Below are 18,358 nucleotides of genomic sequence, written 5' to 3' on the forward strand. Positions count from 1 at the left end.
GGCCTTGAACTTACTGCATAGCTCAGGCTGGTCTTGAACTCGTAGCAATCCTCCCACCTCAGCCACCCAATTGCTGGGGTTACAAGCAAGTACCATCACCCTGGCCTAGTTATGTGGCTTCTAAAATACCAAATAAACTTCATTTCTCTTCCATTTTTTCTATCATTTGTTCTTAGGTCTCTTCTGCTGGCTTCTCATCTCCCCACCTCTCAATGGTGGCACACTGCAGGGCCCACACCCTGACCACTCTTCCAACCTATACTTGCTCCCTTGGGTGTCTTCTCCAACTACTGCCTTGAGCGTCATCTACCATGCTGATTGTGCGTGTTTGTAGCTCCAGGCTCTGATACCTCCTCTTAGATGTCTAACAGGCAGCTCTTTCTTGGCAAGCCCAAATCTGAACCCAGGATGCCATTCCTAGCTCCATTAAGCGGCAACACTAGCCTTCTGCAAAGCCACGCACACTGCCTCTGCTATCAGCTTAGCTCAAACCACTTCAAACCCAGAAATGGCAAGCGTACCCGAACTGGTCTCCCTGTTGCCCCACTTTCTGTCAGTCCTCCACACAGCAGTCCCATGGAATTTAGGAAACCAGACTGCTGTTCCACCCAGAACTCTCTGCCTGCTTCTTGCCTCTCCCAGAGTAAGGGTAGAATCCTCCCCATGAGTGCTGGAGGCCCTGATTCAACTCCTCTCCTTCCCCGCTGCCTCTTCCCTGTGCCCCCACCCCTGTCTGGTCTCCGTGCTCTTGACATTTTCCCGATTGTTCAATGGTGCCTCGGCCACAGCCCTGCGGTTCTCTCAGTGGTTTGCTTCCTTGCGTTCTCTGGGTCTTTACACTCAAAATGCCAAATTCTGGGGGAGGAGTTCTCTGATCAATCTACTAAGTGCATCCTCTGCCCCTCAATATTCCTGTCACCATTTTGTGCTTTTCTTCTAAGAAGTCATCGCTATCTCATATACTTTATGCTTGATTTATTTATCTTAATCACCGTCTGCTTCCCCATTAGAATGTAAGTTCCATGAAAGCTAGAATTTTTGCCTATTGTTCACACTATTATATCCCCGAGATATAATATATTTTTGGGCACAAAGAAAGTTTCGAACTATGTATGCAACTTTTCTCTTCACTGTCTTTGTTTCTTCCTCTCTTTCAGCTGTAAAAACAAATGTTTGGCCTTGGAATGGGGTTAGAAAAGGTTTTGGAGGAGGGTTGGGGAAAGTAAAATTAAATGGTTAAAAATGAGTAGGAAGTTAAGATGCATAACAAGTTTAGGATCTAAATACCAGTCATTGTTACAAATCCTGACTCTTGTTTTGTGGTGGTTACCTTCAAGGTTAGATTTTAAAATTCATAGAATATGACAGTTAGAAAAGATCTTTGAGAATACACAGATAAGGAAGTTCTTTCTCTCATGTTACACTGGTAGGGTTTAAGTTATTCATCGCAACAAAGCCAGGGTCCATGGCACTCTTCTGTGGGAATACGGAACCGGGCAGCTGAGTGAGCAAAGCCTTCACACTCACAACACCAGAATGGAAGAGGGGCTTGCGGCCCAGAGTGCGTCAACAGGGTCTCTGTCCATGGTTTTGTCAGTCAAGCACAAGTCCCGAGGAAAAAATGTGTTTTTCCACTTCTATTAACTTTTACCACCCAGCGAACTGAAGACAGTATTTCTGGTGGGGAAAAAACATTAAGTTCATGGAAAAAAGGATTCAAAATGTACATTTTTTTTCAAGCTGAGACTTTTAATCAGCATAAATCTCTTTGGCAAATAAGCAAGTCACGGGCTAAATAAGAATTAATGAAGTCAGTATCATTTATTTGAAAATTTACTGTTCAGGGGCTAGGGATATGGCTCAGTGTAATATCGACACCCATGCTCAGCATTTGCAAGGCCCTGGCCTGGGGTTCAATCCTCAGCAGCAACAAAACAACAAAACAAAACAAAACAAAACCACCACCGAACTTTTCAAAGTTATGTCATCAGTTCATCACTGTTAAAATGTAGTTAATGTGCAATGACTCCTTCCAAAGGTTAGATTCTTTGAGAATTCCACGAGACACAAATTTAAGGAGGATGATTATTTCTGACCATTCTAGTTAACATTTTATCTCTAGAAACAAAATAACAAGACATTTGGGAGGCAGGGGAAGTCATTCCATTATGTTTTCTCCTAGATTTGCCTTTGTGTATGTTGCACACAGGTGAAAGCTGAGAACTGTGTCTGAGCAGTCACAGAACTGGAAAGTGGGAAGAAAAGTAGCTGTAATGTGTGCCGAATGCACAGAAAATGCAGCACAGAGCTGAAGACCGGTCAGAGATAAGAGGAGACCAGAGAACCTTCACGTCAAACAGTAAAACTGCCTTTTGTTAAGTAAGGTCATCAGTTCATGTTATATTATAAAATTTATCCTCCACTGCTAATTAAAAAACTAAGAATTATAAAATTTTGGTTTTCACTTTTCAGAGAATCTGAAGGATGAACGTAAAGGACTGATGACTTCAAGTAGTTACATGGAACAAATGTTGACTGAAACACGGAATTATTTATCAAATTAAACTAAGGTTCAAGGCTGAGATAATGATAAGTGATTAATGTCTTTTTTGCTTCTGATTAATTTGCAAAAAAATACCTCCTACAGTATAAAGTTGAAACTGACCTGAACATAAAGATATTTCTGAAGATGAAGACACTTGCTCCTCTTTCCTTATATGTTCTTTCACTTTGCTATAAATTCATTCATTCATTTTTTTTCTTTTTTCTTTTGAATTTATTGGTACATTTTAGGTATACAGTACAGTTACATTCATCATTGGGATCTTGTACCTTTACATGACGGGTCTCGGTTCTCATTTTTCCCCTTGTCCCTGCCCTCCCTTCACCTCCTCCTCCCCTCCCGATTTACTAACACTTTATTTCCATTTTTTCATTTTCTCATATTTTTTTCTTTTCCCTTATTCCCTTTCCCCTACCCTTCCCACTTTCCCTACACCTTTAGCCCTTTTCTTCCTATTTCACATTGTCAATGATCTCATTAGGATCTTATGTACTATTATAGTTTTTCACACCAGAGGACCTATTTGGTATTTACACATGTGTGACTTATTTATTTCACTCAGGAGTATATCCTCAATATGTGTCCATTTTCCTATGAATGAATCGAATTTCTCATTCTTTATGGCTGAGTAGTATTCCATTTCATTCATTCATTTTTTAAGAATAAATGGAATGGTGAAAAATAAGAAAAAATGTCAAACAATTTTAATTCAAAAAGTAAAACGTATGGCCAGGGATTTAGCTCAGTGGTTCCACCACCTGTTTCCCAAGTGCAAGGACCTGATTTTAATCCCCGGTACCAAAAAACAAAAACAAACAAAAATAAAATGTAAAAATGCTGAAAAGATAAAAATCAGACCAATTTAAATTATATGGAAATTAAAGTGTGTGCTGCTCCTTGTTCCTTTGGCAGAATGTCATATTTTTTAGCATTATTATTGAGATTATTTTTTTCAGTGTCAGAGACTGAACCCAGAGACTTCCTTCAAGTGCTTTAGTGCTGAGCCATATCCTCGATTATCAGCCTTAATTTTTATATTTACTAAAAACCAATACAGCAGGGTATGTTGGCCAATGCCTGTAATCCAGGCTCCTCCAGGATGACCCAAATTTAAGGCCAGTTTGGACAATTTAGGAAGACCCTGTCTCAAACTGAAAAGGCCAGGGATCTTACTTGGTGCTTCCTGGGTTCAATCTTCAGTACCAACAAATGACAACAACAACAAAACAACAAAGAAAGAAAAGAGAAACAGATGAAAATAAGTAAGCAGCTCTAGGTTGCCCTGGAGCTCATATTCTAAAATTCTGTGGAACTCAAGGCTGAAATTACTTTTATTTCTTTTATAAATCAAAGAACAGAGAGGAGAATGCTTTTCCTTAACTGGCTACAAGAAAAAAATCCGATAAAAATATTCACTTACCACAAGACCATCTTGATTTTCATTGAGCTCAGAAAGTTTATAACTAGATTTCTGACGTTTAGGCTTACTCCTTTCTCCAATATAATCAGAAGTGTTTTCATGTATTTTTTCTACTTCCTGAATATTCAAAATACATTCATCGAGGTTGTTGAAGCCAGAAGGAATATTTTCTTTGTTGATAAGTCCCCTGGAATTGAAGAAAAAACAATTTTATTTTAAAGGGTGAAAGGACGTTTTATAATATTGCTACTGTGCCGATCATATGTACAGCAAGTCTGAGGAATGCCTGTAGGTGGATAAATGAACAAAATCTCGGTTCAGTGCCACTCCTGTGGGTACCTGATGGCAAATACAGCACAACAGAAGGGACATTCTTCCTGGGGCAAACTGGCAAGGACTGTGTTTCCACCGGAGACAGCTTTTGTACTTTAGCAGAAGTAATCTGCATTCACACAGGGAAAATGGTACAAATTTATAATGAGATTTTTCCATTATTCATAACAACTATTAATATGTATAATTTTGGTACACAATAAGATTTTAATATTATAAATTAATATAGCATCTGAAAAAGAAATATGATGTCTGCTCTAGAATGGGAACATTTATTTTCCCAAATTCTAGACATTTTAGTAGAGTAAAACATATGAGCATTTAAATCCTACTGAATTAGATAATCTTGGTAGAAATCATACATTAATAAAAGTATGTAATAGCAAGCATTTTAACTGAAATATGGATTTGTTACTTTCCAAGATGTAAGCTTACCAGAAGTAGAAATGTCATAAATACAGAATTTAATTCACTTAATATTTTCAACCGTTTTAAAAAGTACTTTAAACATTCCTGTAGGAGATTTTCACAAAATTAAACTACTTGGCAAAGTTTTAAAAAATAAACTATACAATAGCTCAAGAAAGAAAGAAATGGCTTGGAAAGGAAGAAATGAATGGGATTTATTCTCACATGCATTATGACTGAGCTAATGTCCTCCTCCACACCCGGAAACTGTTATCTTGAAATAAATGAGTTTGAAAGTGCAAAAATAGGTGCCATATTTTACTGTCAGCTCAACCACATCCCCAAATGAAAGATAACATTACATATTTATTATGCAATCTAAATTCATATCCTTAGGCTATAACAGAGGTGAAATTATAAATTAAGTACTATCATAATATTTTCAAAGTTGTACTATCTTTAGTAATTTTTAGCTATACATATTTAATTTGATATAACTGTTCATGTGAACAATGTATGTATTTGGTAAAATATATTAAATAGTTATACACATGTATGAGAAATACTGTGTAAACTAACTGAAGCCAAGCAGAAAACCTAACCAGGACAGACACACATCTGTGCCCCTCACACACTGCTCCCCTCCACGCACCAGACCAGGGCTCTCCGTAGGTGGCCCACGGGTTTGGTGTTAAACTCAAAATTCCTTGTTTCATTACTCAAGTTCTATCTTTTGATCACTCTTTGTACTTTTTCTAACTACCGATGTACGTGTCCAATTTTAAATGGAGGTTCTTTCTTGCATGAAAGCTATGCTGGACCGAGTTGTAGCCCCTCAAAATGCCTATGTTGAAGCCCTCCCACCCAACGTGACTGCACTGGGAGACAAGAAGGAATCGAGGTCAAGTGAGGTCATCAGGGTAGGGCCCTCATTGAACAGGAGTTCAGTGCTTCTAAGACAGAGACATCAGGAAGGCATGCACACAGAAAAGGCCACATGAGGACACATCAAGAAGCTAGCCTGCGAGCCAAGGCAAGCCATCCTATAGAAACCAGGCCTGCGGCACTTTGGTCTTGGACTTCCAGCCTCAGGAGCTGAGAGAGTAAATTTCTGTTGTTTAAGCCACCCACTCTGTGTATTCTGTTATGGTAGCCCAAATAGATAGATGCAGAAGTTAAAAATTATTTTTGAAAATCAAATGAAAAAGTTTATTTTATAACCATTTGGAATAGCAAATGAATGGTTGGAACACACTGTGTTAAAATACATATGAAAACCTGACAGTGCGGCTCTGTTTATGTGAGGGAATCCTGCTCTTCTCTCCAGAAGCCTTCATTTTCTTGGGTACTGCTGTGACTCGGCCAAGTGCTCTACCTCACGGCAGAAGCAGAGGACATGATCCCTCCTGCCCCATCTGACCATTTCAAGTGTACCTGACATCACAGAACTGAATATAAAAGATCTGACCTGACATAGATCTCTGGGCCTCTCATTTTAATTGCCAGGGTTTTATTCCTAGCTTTTTTTCTTTTCAGGGTTTCCTCCTCAATCCTATCTACACAGCTAATATTTCGACAGTATTGAACTATTATTTATTCCCCTAACATGGTATGTTTTTCTTTTAACTTTGCAGAATTTTAATGTGATATTGATATACAAATAAACATTTAGATCAATTCTCCATTTCATTGTGTTTTGGGAAATTAAATCATCCTCACTTATCTTTTTATTTTTATTTTATTCAGTAAGTTTATTGGTATATTTTAGGTATATACTATGATCCTATACATGATTGGGAATTCCTACCCGTGCATGACGTATTTCCATGCCTTTTTTTCCATTCCCCTTCTCTCCCTTCAACCCCTCCACTCCTATTTACAAGCTTTGTTTCTGTGTTTTTTCTTCTTTTTTCAAAACTCCCTCTCACTTAACAAATGTTGTGCATTAAACGTCATTATGAATTTCTTTAATCATGGAAGTAGACAATTTATCAAAACATATTTCCATATACCTATCAGATTCCACAATATTTCCATCAGAAAATTTCCTTGGGGAATTATCACGTCTATTGGTAAATGGCATAGTTTTTAGTTTTTTTTCAGTACATGTTTGCAGTACATAATGATTACATTTGTCATGAGGAGTTGGTCATGTTCCTAAAAGATCCTAGTTCTTTATTATTTTTTTATTCTCTACACCTTCTTTCTCTCCCTGTTCCAACTCTTGGCCCCTTTCCCATTTGCAAAAGCTCTATTTTCATCCTTTTCCCCCTCTAATTATTTTTAATCCCCTTCCCCTCCCTCATCTCTTGTTCTCCCATCCATCTGAAAAAGATCTCTCCATATATATACATTTTTATCTTATAGCTACATCATATATATGTGATATATATATCATATATCATATATATGTTATATATGAGAACCCATGTGATAGTTAAAAGTGTGTTTGATGTATTCACTATGGTCTTGAGTTGCATTCATTTACCTCAATTTTATCTTTATGGCAGAGTAGTACTCCATTGTGTATAAATACATTTTCTTTTTTCCACTGGTAGATGGCATTTTTTAAAAAAAAAAATCACTGAGAGGGGGTGAAGGGAGGGCAGGGTCAAGGGGAAAAAAATGAGAAACAAGACTTGTCATGTAGAGGTACAAGATCCCAACAATGAATGTAACTGTACTGTATCCCTAAAATGTACCAATAAACTCAATTAATGCTGAAAAAAATCACTGAATTTTATTGAATTTTTATATGATAGGTTGTTTAAAGTTCTATTGTAGCAAGTAATGAGTATTATTATTTTCCTGTAAATTAAAACAAATAGCGAATCCTTTGCACCAAGAATAATAACTTACAGTTTCAGTCTATCTTTACTATTACTTACTTCAAGAAGTTGCTGTGATGGCTTTAGTGAGACTTTATAGACACATTTATCAGACCTGGAGATGGCCATCACTGGCTTCAAGTTTTTTCTTTCCAGTACTAGGGATTGAATGCAGGGCCGCAAGCATGCTAGGCAAGCTCTCCATCACTGAACTACATTGCGAGCTTTTTAGTTTTTCAAATTTTGAGACAGAGTTTCACTAAGTTGCCCTACGCTGGGACAGAACTTGTGATCCTCCTGCTTCAGCTTCCTGAGCAGCTGGTATTACAGTAGTATGCCACCATGCCAGGTAAGGATTTTTTTTTTTAAGTGGTTGTAGCTGTAAATTGTGAGGTAAAACTAATAGATAATAAAACAAATGAATGTCTATTTTTGAAGCACATTTCAACCACTCCATAAGACTAATCATTTTGAATAGAATAATACAAGGTCTAGCTTCATCTTTTCTTATTTTTTCATCAGGAGCAGAAATGCAAATCTTAGCGGAATTAATTATGTCTAAGCATTTACTTGCTATAAACTATAATAATTATTCCTGACCTTCTCAGAATTTATCATGTTAATGACTCCTGGGGATACTGCAGAGGGCCTTCCAGGTGGCGTTTCCAAGTCACTGAAAGGAAGAAGGTTAAAAGAGGAATCTGAGCTCAACCTGGAGGTGCTGGAACATGTTAAAAGGAGGTGAGTGAAAGGCAAAGAATGGACTGGAAAGAAACAGGTCAGGGAAGGAAAGTAAGGGGCAGAGAGTGCACAGTTCCCTGCTGGAGGGAAAAGGATGGATGGCTGACCTAGGCCAAACCTGGTCACCACAAGTGGCGGCTCTGGGCCTGGAGAGATAAGGACCTTGCTCCCCAAAAGATCTGGAGAAGAGAGAAGCTGTTCAGCGTGGGCTGGGAGCTGGAGGACGATCCAGGCACGACTGTGACCCAGTGAGGCAGGCTGCGTGGGCTGCAACTTACAACCAGGGTGGCACACAAGGAGCTTGTGCAAGGGACTTCTGAACCCGAGACCTCACACCAGGGAAAAGGGTGTGGTGAGACTGTGCATAAGTCACTTTGGCTGCATGCAGGAGCTCAGCACTGCTTGCATCCCAAGATCCTCTTCCTGAACGCCTCCTGTGATGTGACCAGATGAGTAACCCGGATGAGCAGTGATGAAGCACCTCATTTCAAGGGCAAGGCCAGAGCTCCCGGGCGACAGTCTGTAATCGGCGGTCAGTCTCTACCATTCTCTTCCTCCTCCTGTCCCCCTCATGTTGCTACTTAAATACAATCAAGACACTTATGAAAGAAACTTCCTCACACTTGAGAAATGCTACATTCACATTCTGCGAGGAGAGCCTATGTTCGAATTTCTCAGCCCTTTCTGGCTCCTGGCCATTTTTTATCTTAGCTCTGCTGTCCACTGCCTGCTGCCACTAATGACCCACTCCTGCCACTGACACCACCATTCTGGGTACTTGTTATCACGCACAGTACTATTCCCCACTACACCTGCTCACCCTCTGTCCAAACAAAGAGGGTGGCAAGCAGAATGTTGTAACACAAGGAGTATTCTAAAAATTCAAAGTATAGCCTCATACTGTGTAGCAAAAAATGAGGCAGAGGGTAAGAATAGAATTAAGTGAATAATTTCTACTTGCTGTATAATAAGATATAGGCAGAACATGAACTATCATCCTAAATGCTTTCTAAAACCCCAGGCAGTAGCAAATTTTAATTCTACGTATTTCCTGTATTATAGTTTTTCTGTTTTCTAAATGGAATATTATAACTATATTCACCAGCTTCAAGACAATTTTTTAAAAAGTACTGAACAAGCTGGGCGTGGTGGCGCATGCCTGTAATCTCAGCACTTGGGAGGCTGAGGCAGGAGGATCACTGTGAGTTTGAGACCAGTCTGGACTACATGGTGAGTTCTAGGTCAGTCTCAACTACATCATGTGTCTCAAAAACCAAAAAAAAAAAAACCAAACAAACAAACAAATAAAAGAAAAGTACCAAACAGGCCACTTGTAAAGTCATGAGCTATACCACTGACACTGCCTTATTTCTAAGATTATATTTGTTAAGATAGTCCTTAACATTACAGAATTTACTTATACTATTTTTATGTTTTTCTTTAAGCAAAAAGGAATTTTTAAAAATAAAGATTTTGATAATAGACTTTGAGTCTAGGTAAAAAGAATAAGGAGGACTAGGGTCTTGTTTAGCCTTGTGATATTTAGAGGGAAAAGCTATCATGAATAAAAATAAGCTGGAACTCTCAGGGAAAAAGTGTAAATACAGTTGGCTATCTATATAAAATCATTTTATTAGGCATCTGAAATCATGATTAATATGAGTTCACTAGCATTTTGCCAAATGTTTTTTAGGGAGAATAGAACTATTAGATTATTCTTGAAATTCGTGATGGAAGAATTCTTAAAGTAGCTGGGGGTGGACAGCTTGGTAGTAGGGGTAAAAAGGGTGAGAGAGGGGGAGAGAGAGAGTTACAGTTAGTTATTAAAATAATAAAGAACAAGCTTTTCCTTCTTTGGTTAGACTTAACTTTCTTATACTAAAACAACCAAGTGTCAGAGTATTGGATATTCTAGTATTTCGTCAAGTCAGTATAATGGGGAAATCTGCTGACTAATAAACTAGTTTAGCAGTTAACCATGCTAACTAGCAAGGAAAAACTGCCTCCCACAAGGCAGATAGCAACCGTCTCCTCCCCTGGCTCTGGATCTCCAGGTCAAGACAGTCAGGAGGCAGCCCAGACACAGACATGGAGCAGCGCAGTGAAACTGAGGTACCGACCAATCGCCTGCGAGTCTCTAAATGTCAGCCGAGCTGTGAATGGTCAGCTTGTAAACTTTTCAAGCTGTAACCTAAATACTGAACAGGGAGAGGAGCGGGAGGTGTGACTACGACCCAGTGAGGGATTTAGCCGTGTATTTTTAGCAGAGCAGAGAAATCTCAGGCAAGAATCGCTGTGCCAACTTACTGCTCTCTGCCATGTCCAGCCTCGGCCTGGTCCTTGCACTGGCGACGGCGCTGCCTGGCTGAGGCGGCCGAAGACGCTAACGAAGTTCCGGACTCGGAATCTTCTGGGCCTGTCCCTCCAGAACTGTTAACATCAAAAAGATGCTGTTCTACAGCTGTCCGGATGGTTCTTTCTAAGAGTCTGGTTACGAAACAAAATAAAATGAAGAGTCACTCAAGCAATCAAGTTTATCAGTGATTTCCTTCAAAAACATATGCCCAAATATCGGAAATACCTGTTTCCTATGAGCACAGGGAGTGTGATGCATGAATCTAAAGATACTTGCATCTTGCATTAAAAACAAAGCTAACTTGAAGGAATTTGGGAACTGTGCCTCTCATCTTTGTGACTCTAGAATTACTGAAATGCTCGCAGTACGTCTAGCAGTAATTATGAAATAGTCAGGAAAGAAGGGTCCTTGAATGTAAGGCAGAAGGAAGAAAGATTCCTTCCTTGTAGAATAATAGCAAACGTATTCTTACAAAGGCAAGCTCCCTCCGGATTCCACACCGGTTCTGCAGAGGATGCTGACATGATTTACCAAGCAAACTGGCACAAACAGCTTTAGGATATCTATTACACATTTAGAATCCCATTAAATACAATTATATAGGGAGTATCGCTACTTGGAACTCCCCCAGCTTGTCAGAACAATTACACCTCATGACAACACGACATCATCTCTCTAAAGCTCTTAGTGAGTAAACTGTGATCCACAAAACGGATGCTGTAGTAAATACCCCAAAATATACTCCAGTTGGAAGGACAGCTTACTTGTTCAAACTGAGGAAAGCAGGTTAGCGCAGAGAGCTGAAAAGAATACAGGATGATACAATGGCATCACTTTAAAAGCTGCAGAATCTTCCTATGTGTCTAAATATTGCTTATCATCATGCCATTTAATTCTAAAATAAGCTACCTTTGAAGACTCTTTTTTTAATTTAAATTGAATTTATTGGTACATTCTAGGTATACAGTACAGTTACATTCATTACTGGGATCTTGTACCTCTACATGACAGGTCTTGGTTCTTATTTTTTCCCCTTAAAAAAATTCACGCCCTCCTCCCCTCCCCACCTACAAACACTTTAATTCCATTTTTACATTTTCTTGTATTTTTTTCCTTTTTCCCCTTTCCCTGTCCTTCTCACTGTCCCTATACCTTTAGTCCTTTTCTTCCTATTTCACATTGCTAATTATCCTGTTAGGATCTTGAGTACTATTATAGTTTTTCACACCAGAGAAACTATTCAGTATTTACACATGTGACATTTATTTCACTTAGGAGTATATCTTCAAAGTGTATCCATTTACCTATGAATGAATCTACTTTCTCATTCTTTATGGCTGAGTAGTATTCCATTTTATAGAAAAACCACCTCTTCTTTATCCAGTTTCCAAATGATGGGCAAATGGGCTGTTTCTAAGTTTTAGCTATTACAAACTGTGCCGCTATAATACACCTCTCAAAGCATGTTTCTCTTCATTTGAAAAATAATCACACATATATTTTTAATTGCTTAGACTGAAAAGGGCTGTTCTTTAGGCAGGATTTGAGAATTTAAGGCTGTCCAAAGTAGTTTTATGATAAGACTGGTAGTTATTTCAACTTTTATTAAAACATTATAATACAGTGAACAAGAATGGTCTCATCATTAACTTGGGCACTAGAAATTTTATTTTAGTCAGGGGTGGTACATACCTGTAATCCCAGCACTTGGAAAGCTGAGGCAGGAGGACCTCTGTGACTTTGAAGCCAGTCTAGGCTACACAGTGAGTTCAAGGCCAGCCTGAATCACGTAGTGAGACCTTGTTTCTCACTGCCCTCCCACCAAAAAAAGAAATTTTGTTTTATTTTTTAATCTATATTCTAAGTAGTCCAAGATTATCTAATAGTGTTACAATATGGACTATGTAAATTAATATGTGCACATAAACTAATTTACAGTTTCCCAAACTATGTAAGATATAAAAGATGGAAACTTTATTAAGAAATGACAAAGGAATGTGCCAGTGTTTGCAGAGTTCTGGAATCTCTTCAAAATTGGCAAAGCTAAGGAAGTCAGTCCTGCCCTCTGCCTGCTTCCTCACCCAACAAGAAAGAGAAAATCCATTCTTTTAGATCCAAATTCACTCCAATCAGTGCTTCTTCTAATCCTTCTCTTCCTCCTATCGCAGCACGCCCTCCTCACTGTCTACCCCTGCCCTGCCAAGGAGAGATGCTTCCCAAAAGCCCACCCCTGTCCCAGCAAGAAAGGAAGAGAATCTGGAGTGATGGAAAGGTCTTGGAGGGCCAGGGATTTAGCTCAGCGGTTCGATGGCCTGCCTTGCAAGCTCAAGGACCAGAGCTCAATTCCCCGTACCAAAAAAAAAAAAAAAAAAAAAAAAAAAAAAAAAAAGGTCTTGGGGCCAGGAACCACTCATTCAGTCATTTGACAAACACTTAGCGCCTAATATATGCCAGACACTTTTCTTGTGTGAGGGAGATCACATGAACACAAAGGCCACACTCCTGCATTTATAGGATTTACATTCCTGTAGGGCAAGACCGATGATAAGCAGATACAGCAATGGAATGCCCAACAGTGGGACACACTCTAACACCTAGGGCAGGGTTGGGGAGGGAGGGGAGAGTCAGGGATAGCTCTCCCCAGAATGATACTAGAACTAAAAGTGAATGGCAAGAAAGAACTAGGCAGGCTGAGATACAGGCATTGCCGAGGGTTTGAGGCAGAAATAAGCTCAGTTTAGTCCATCAAGAGAAGGTCAGGGGACTGCAAGGCACTGAGCAGTGCAGGAAGAGAGATAGGCAAGGGCAGAAGAGGAAGTTTGGAGTCTATGTGCAAGTGAGAAAGACACATAGGACAGAACTAACACAGCACAGCCCTGCCCTGCCCAGTGGAGAACAGACTCGCTGCTGTTACTACATTGCTTTCCTTCCTGCATCCCTGTGAAGAAGACTGCAGTGTCTGAGGTCAAACATCTAACTCTGCACTGTGCACACTGCAGGCACTCCATAAACGTGGGCTCAACAAGATGAAGGGGTGGGAAATAAAGTCACGGTTGATACTTGAATTACATTCTCTATTGCAAGGTGCCTCCCAGAGCACATGGACTGCTCTGCAAACATTAACTGGCCCTGGCGTTATTTTTAATGAGGTGAACAAAGATCTGGGAGTTTTAAATGGCAGAGCTGCCTCCAATCAGACACTCACACAAGCTCAAGCGGAACACTCCTACTTTAGTACTATCGCCTGTACACAGACGGCTTAAAAATCACTGGTTGCTCATTATCTTAGTCTTCCAGTACTGTACAACATTAGAATTGTTTCTTTTTCTATTTAATAAAGCAGAAAGGGAATTAAAAAAAAATAACCTCAAAACACAAAGGCCCAACCCAACCCAAATAACTTACTCTCCAGTTGTGGAAACACTGCTGACTTGGGATATGCGAGTGCTGTGGAAAAGAAAAAAAAAAAAAAGCAAGTAAGTTAGATGCTGGTCAGGTGCAGGATCACAGGTGTGGCCCCACGTATCCGAAGGAGTCACAGGCTGGACAACTTAGCCAGGGCTTTGGTGGCCCTCACATGACACAACGTTTAACCTTTTGTGCTGGATGCTTATTTACACTTGTTTCTGGATACAGAGGTGGCCCTGCCCGCTTATTCCTGGATGGTGGCCTTTCCTCCTTTTTGAAGGTGTCCCCTACAGACAGTTTCACAACTGCCCTTGGAAAACCACCTCTTTCCTCTGACCCCACTGCCACAGATCTGGTCTTTTCATTTTCTCAAAGTGTTAATGCAGTTGCTGTTGCCCACCTTCTGCTCTCCTCAGCCCAAATTCACCCACCTCCAGGTACACAGATAGAAACATCTTTCCAAACCTCTGCTTGAATAATGGCTTAACAGTTGATCCACAACCTTTTCATTGAGCATTTATAAACTCCCTCTGCTTCACCATAGTCTACAAAGTCTGAATTATTTTGAAAGAATAAAAGAGGTCCACACAGACTGATAAAATCATCCTACACTACTGGGGAGCTTTCTGCTTTCACATAACCACAGCCAAGGGTTGAGGCTGGCAGCTACTTTGGGGGTATGAAATCATTACTTTCTCTCATTCTGGTCCCTGGTGGTTGTCAGCTTCTAAGGTAGGATTCAAAAGCTGCTATGCTTAAAAGAGGTTAGGTATGGAGCCGATCAAGAAACTTATGAATCGATTATAGTTTGACAAACTATAGTTTTACCTAACAGTTCTGTCCTTTTTCTGACAAGGGAGGAAAACCAATGCCATTCATGATCAATGTTGATGGTGGCCTTTCAGTCACAGCCTCATATATGCTGTGTAATTTTCAACACATGAAAATGTTGCTTTGCGATCAGCTCCGATGCTTCCCCCAATGTTAAGTGTGCTTCTCATCTTTCTCTCAAGTCAAAGCGCCTGAAGGGGTTTCATGAGTGTGCGTTTCCTTTCCCCATGCTCCCTATCACTGCCACTAATACACCCAGAGGGGTGCTTACTGCCCAGGGTGGATCAGTGAACATGCTTTAGTCCAGAGCATTTGCTTAGTTCAAGTTGCAGGTCTTTGTTGTAGCCACAGATGCGGAAATCATACAATTATACTTCTTTGAAAAGGAAGTTCATTTGAAGAATCACAAGTAAACACGTAAAAACGATCTAGCAGTTACCAAATATTTGTTTCAGACACCGTGCAGACACTGTGCTAAATACTTTGTACACGGATTCTCTCATTTCCTATTTATAATTGCCTTGTGAGGTGGGCACAAATGTTTTCAGATGAGAGGCTGATAACTAGTTGATAGCCAAGAAATAGCTGAACTGGGATTTGAACCAAGAATGTTTTTGCTCAGAACCTAAACTCTTAATAACCACACAACTCTGTCTTTCAATTCATTACTCCCTAGAAGCAAAATGCACTGCAGTCATCTTTGTATGTGGAGGCCTGGATTTAGTGTTTGACTTTGCTTTGCATCACAGCTGTTTCTCCTCTGTCTCACACTGCCTGTTATTCACGGGACATAACCAACAAAAAAATCCTGTACTGATCTCTGTCCTTACCGGGACAGGCAGTCCCCGCTTCGTGGCTCATCCCCTGTAAATGCCACACTGTATAATTAACTCCTGTACTCCGTGTCTCGGTAGAGTTACACAATCTTGGTTGTGGGACCAAGATGAATGATTCAAAGGGAAATTTAGAAGAGGAAAACAACACAGTTCTGCTAGATGCTAAACAACATTCCAAAGATAAATCATTAGCCAGTGGGTCCGCTGTGACATCCCAGAAAGAAGAGATGTGTTTCCTCCCCTTGCTTTTACACTTTTGACCTATCCTTCTTTTGGCCTGTGAAAGCAGACTGATGTGTTTTCTGTTTATTTTTGCATGGCTGAGAAGCCAACCCAGGGCCGTGTACAAGCTGGCCAGATCTCTACCAGTGAACTATAACCTACAGCCTGGCTGGTTTTATTGTTGTTGTTTGGGCAGAGGCTAAGAGAAGTGAAGAAGAGGCAAGAAAAAGACAATAAACAGGTCAGGTTTTCAGATTTCTATCCTTCTAAATAAGTGATTCTCAAACTGCAATGTGTGTAGGAATCATCCAGGACTTGTTAAGATGTACACATACGGATTTAGAGGGTCTTGGTCTAAGGAAGGAGATACTATGTTTTTTTTTGTTGTTGTTGCTGTTTGTTTTTTAATCAGTGCTACAGATGGAGCCCAGGGCCTCACACATGCTAGGAAAACACTCCACCACTGACTACATCCCCAACCAGATTCTGCATTTTAAATACATTCTCTAGTTACCTGGCTGTTGTTGGTTTATAGAAGACACTTCGGATAGGGAAGCTCTTAAAACTTTCAACTAAAATTCCTTAAAAAATCAATTACTCAACTATCATAACAGCTATTTTAAAATATTCTAATCAAAGTAATGAGGGAAAGATAGGAAAAAAATCCATGCTTACCTTAGAGCATAAAAGCTAATACATTACAATTCCCTTCCTACTTTAAAAATGACCTGAGTCATCTGAGTAGAGCCTTTCTCAGAATGCAGAATAAATCAGTAGTTAAACCTTATTCACTTCTGCCAGTTTAGATCAGATTTATGATAAATTTGTATTTTATGTTTTGAATAGTACTTTAGAGTTGCTGGTTTATGTAACATTCAGAATTTCATGTCTTTTAAGGAATTAATGAGAAGAAATATTTTCCATTGGGAATCAGAAAAGAGAAGTTCTGGCCTTGGCTCTGCAGTTAACTATCTGAAATCACAGGCAGTTTGATGGTCAGCCTGGCAGCTTTGGACTGGTTTCTTCATACAGAACATGAAAGGCTTAGTGAGGGATCCCTGTGGTTTTCATTTAACTGTAAAGTTTGTAACACAACCTCAGATTCAAGCTTGTGGCCCTAAAGTTTGTCATTACAAAAAGCTATAACAGCCCATTTAGTTTTGTGATGTAGTATCACTCACATATATGGTTTATTAGATACCAAAAGGTGCTTAACAATTCACCAACAACAAGATTTCTAGGAAAATTTAGTGACAGCAATGCCATAGCTATATTTGACTCATGGAGGAAATTCTAAGACAGAGATTTGATAAACAAAAAGCACTGAAACAATGATCAGACAAGTCAAAGGGAAAGATAACAGTTTCTTTCAGCTACAAGGTAGCTTGCTTTTTAACCTCGGCACACACATAAGACAAATATATTTTCCAGACTGACTTGGTAAGAGACTTCCTTCCTATGCTCTATGAACAAGGCTAATGAAGAGATCATTTTCTAGTGTTGATAAAGCAAGCATTCAAAATTGAAAAAAGTAAGCTCATGAGCAAGCCCCAGCATCAGAGCTAATTTCATTACTCATGCTGACTGTAGTAATGACACAATGGATATTCTACTGTATGGCCACTTAAAATAGACTCGAAGCCTATGCTGAAATGTATTCTATAACATATTGAAATGCCTTTAGTCTTTATTTCAGTTAGCAATCCTAAAACTACATTTCCCTAAGCCTAATATGCTTGGATACATCTCCACAATTTGCATAGCTAGGCATAGTGGCACATGCCTGTAATCCTGGCACTCTGGGAGGCTGAGGCAGGAGGGTCACAAGTTCAAGCCTAGCCTCAGCAACTTAGTAAAACACTACTTCAACATAAAAAATTTTAAAAAAGGGATGGGGCTATAGCTCAAATCAAAGGCTCTGGGTTCATTACAGTACCAGAAAAAAATGCTTATGATAAGATGCACAAATGCCTGTCAACAAGTGATTCTTTAATTAGATCTCTTGATTTGAAATAAAGAATGATACATATTTTAAAAAGAAGATTCATGGGGTTGGGAATTTAGCTCAATGGTACCACGCCTGCCTCACAGGCACAAAGGGAGGAGGAGCAGGAGCAGGAGGAGGAGGAAGAGGAGGAGGAGGAGAAGAAAATTCACCAATATAGTCCACTGGGGACACAAAATACAGCATGCACATTTTGTTCTATATGTATCAAATGAGTTATTATTCACATACCTCACTGACAGTGAAGATCAAAATACCCAAAACAATCTCCAGGAACACAAACCCTATTACCTAAGTACTGAAAGGCATGGGCAAGGGAGCATTAGGACACAGAAAAGCACAGGGACAAGATAGATTATGAAATTGATAAGCCAGTTTTCCCTATGTATGGAGAATCTGCAGCTGGG

At 39.6% G+C, this 18,358-nt stretch overlaps 1 protein-coding gene and 1 long non-coding RNA gene across 6 annotated transcripts in view; one reads left to right on the top strand and one right to left on the bottom strand.

Moving 5' to 3' along the window:
- Fam13a (family with sequence similarity 13 member A) overlaps window positions 1–18,358 on the bottom strand; it is a 312,174-nt gene that overhangs the window by 43,384 nt on the left and 250,432 nt on the right. For all 5 annotated transcript variants that reach the window (XM_010610492.3, XM_010610490.3, XM_010610489.3 and 2 more), the window contains 3 exons: window positions 14,055–14,096; window positions 10,601–10,780; window positions 3,984–4,170 (listed from right to left, as the gene is read on the bottom strand). In XM_010610492.3, coding sequence (XP_010608794.1) covers window positions 3,984–4,170; window positions 10,601–10,780; window positions 14,055–14,096 — 409 coding nt within the window. The remainder of the gene's footprint in view (window positions 1–3,983; window positions 4,171–10,600; window positions 10,781–14,054; window positions 14,097–18,358) is intronic.
- The window catches only part of LOC109117611, a 10,960-nt gene continuing 8,707 nt past the window's right edge, over window positions 16,106–18,358 (top strand). The window contains exon 1 of the long non-coding RNA XR_002024913.2: window positions 16,106–16,187. This is a non-coding gene — a long non-coding RNA (uncharacterized LOC109117611). The remainder of the gene's footprint in view (window positions 16,188–18,358) is intronic.

Source organism: Fukomys damarensis, unplaced genomic scaffold, assembly GCF_012274545.1.
Source record: "Fukomys damarensis isolate Sample0158 unplaced genomic scaffold, DMR_v1.0_HiC HiC_scaffold_32, whole genome shotgun sequence".
Classification (NCBI taxonomy): domain Eukaryota; kingdom Metazoa; phylum Chordata; class Mammalia; order Rodentia; family Bathyergidae; genus Fukomys; species Fukomys damarensis.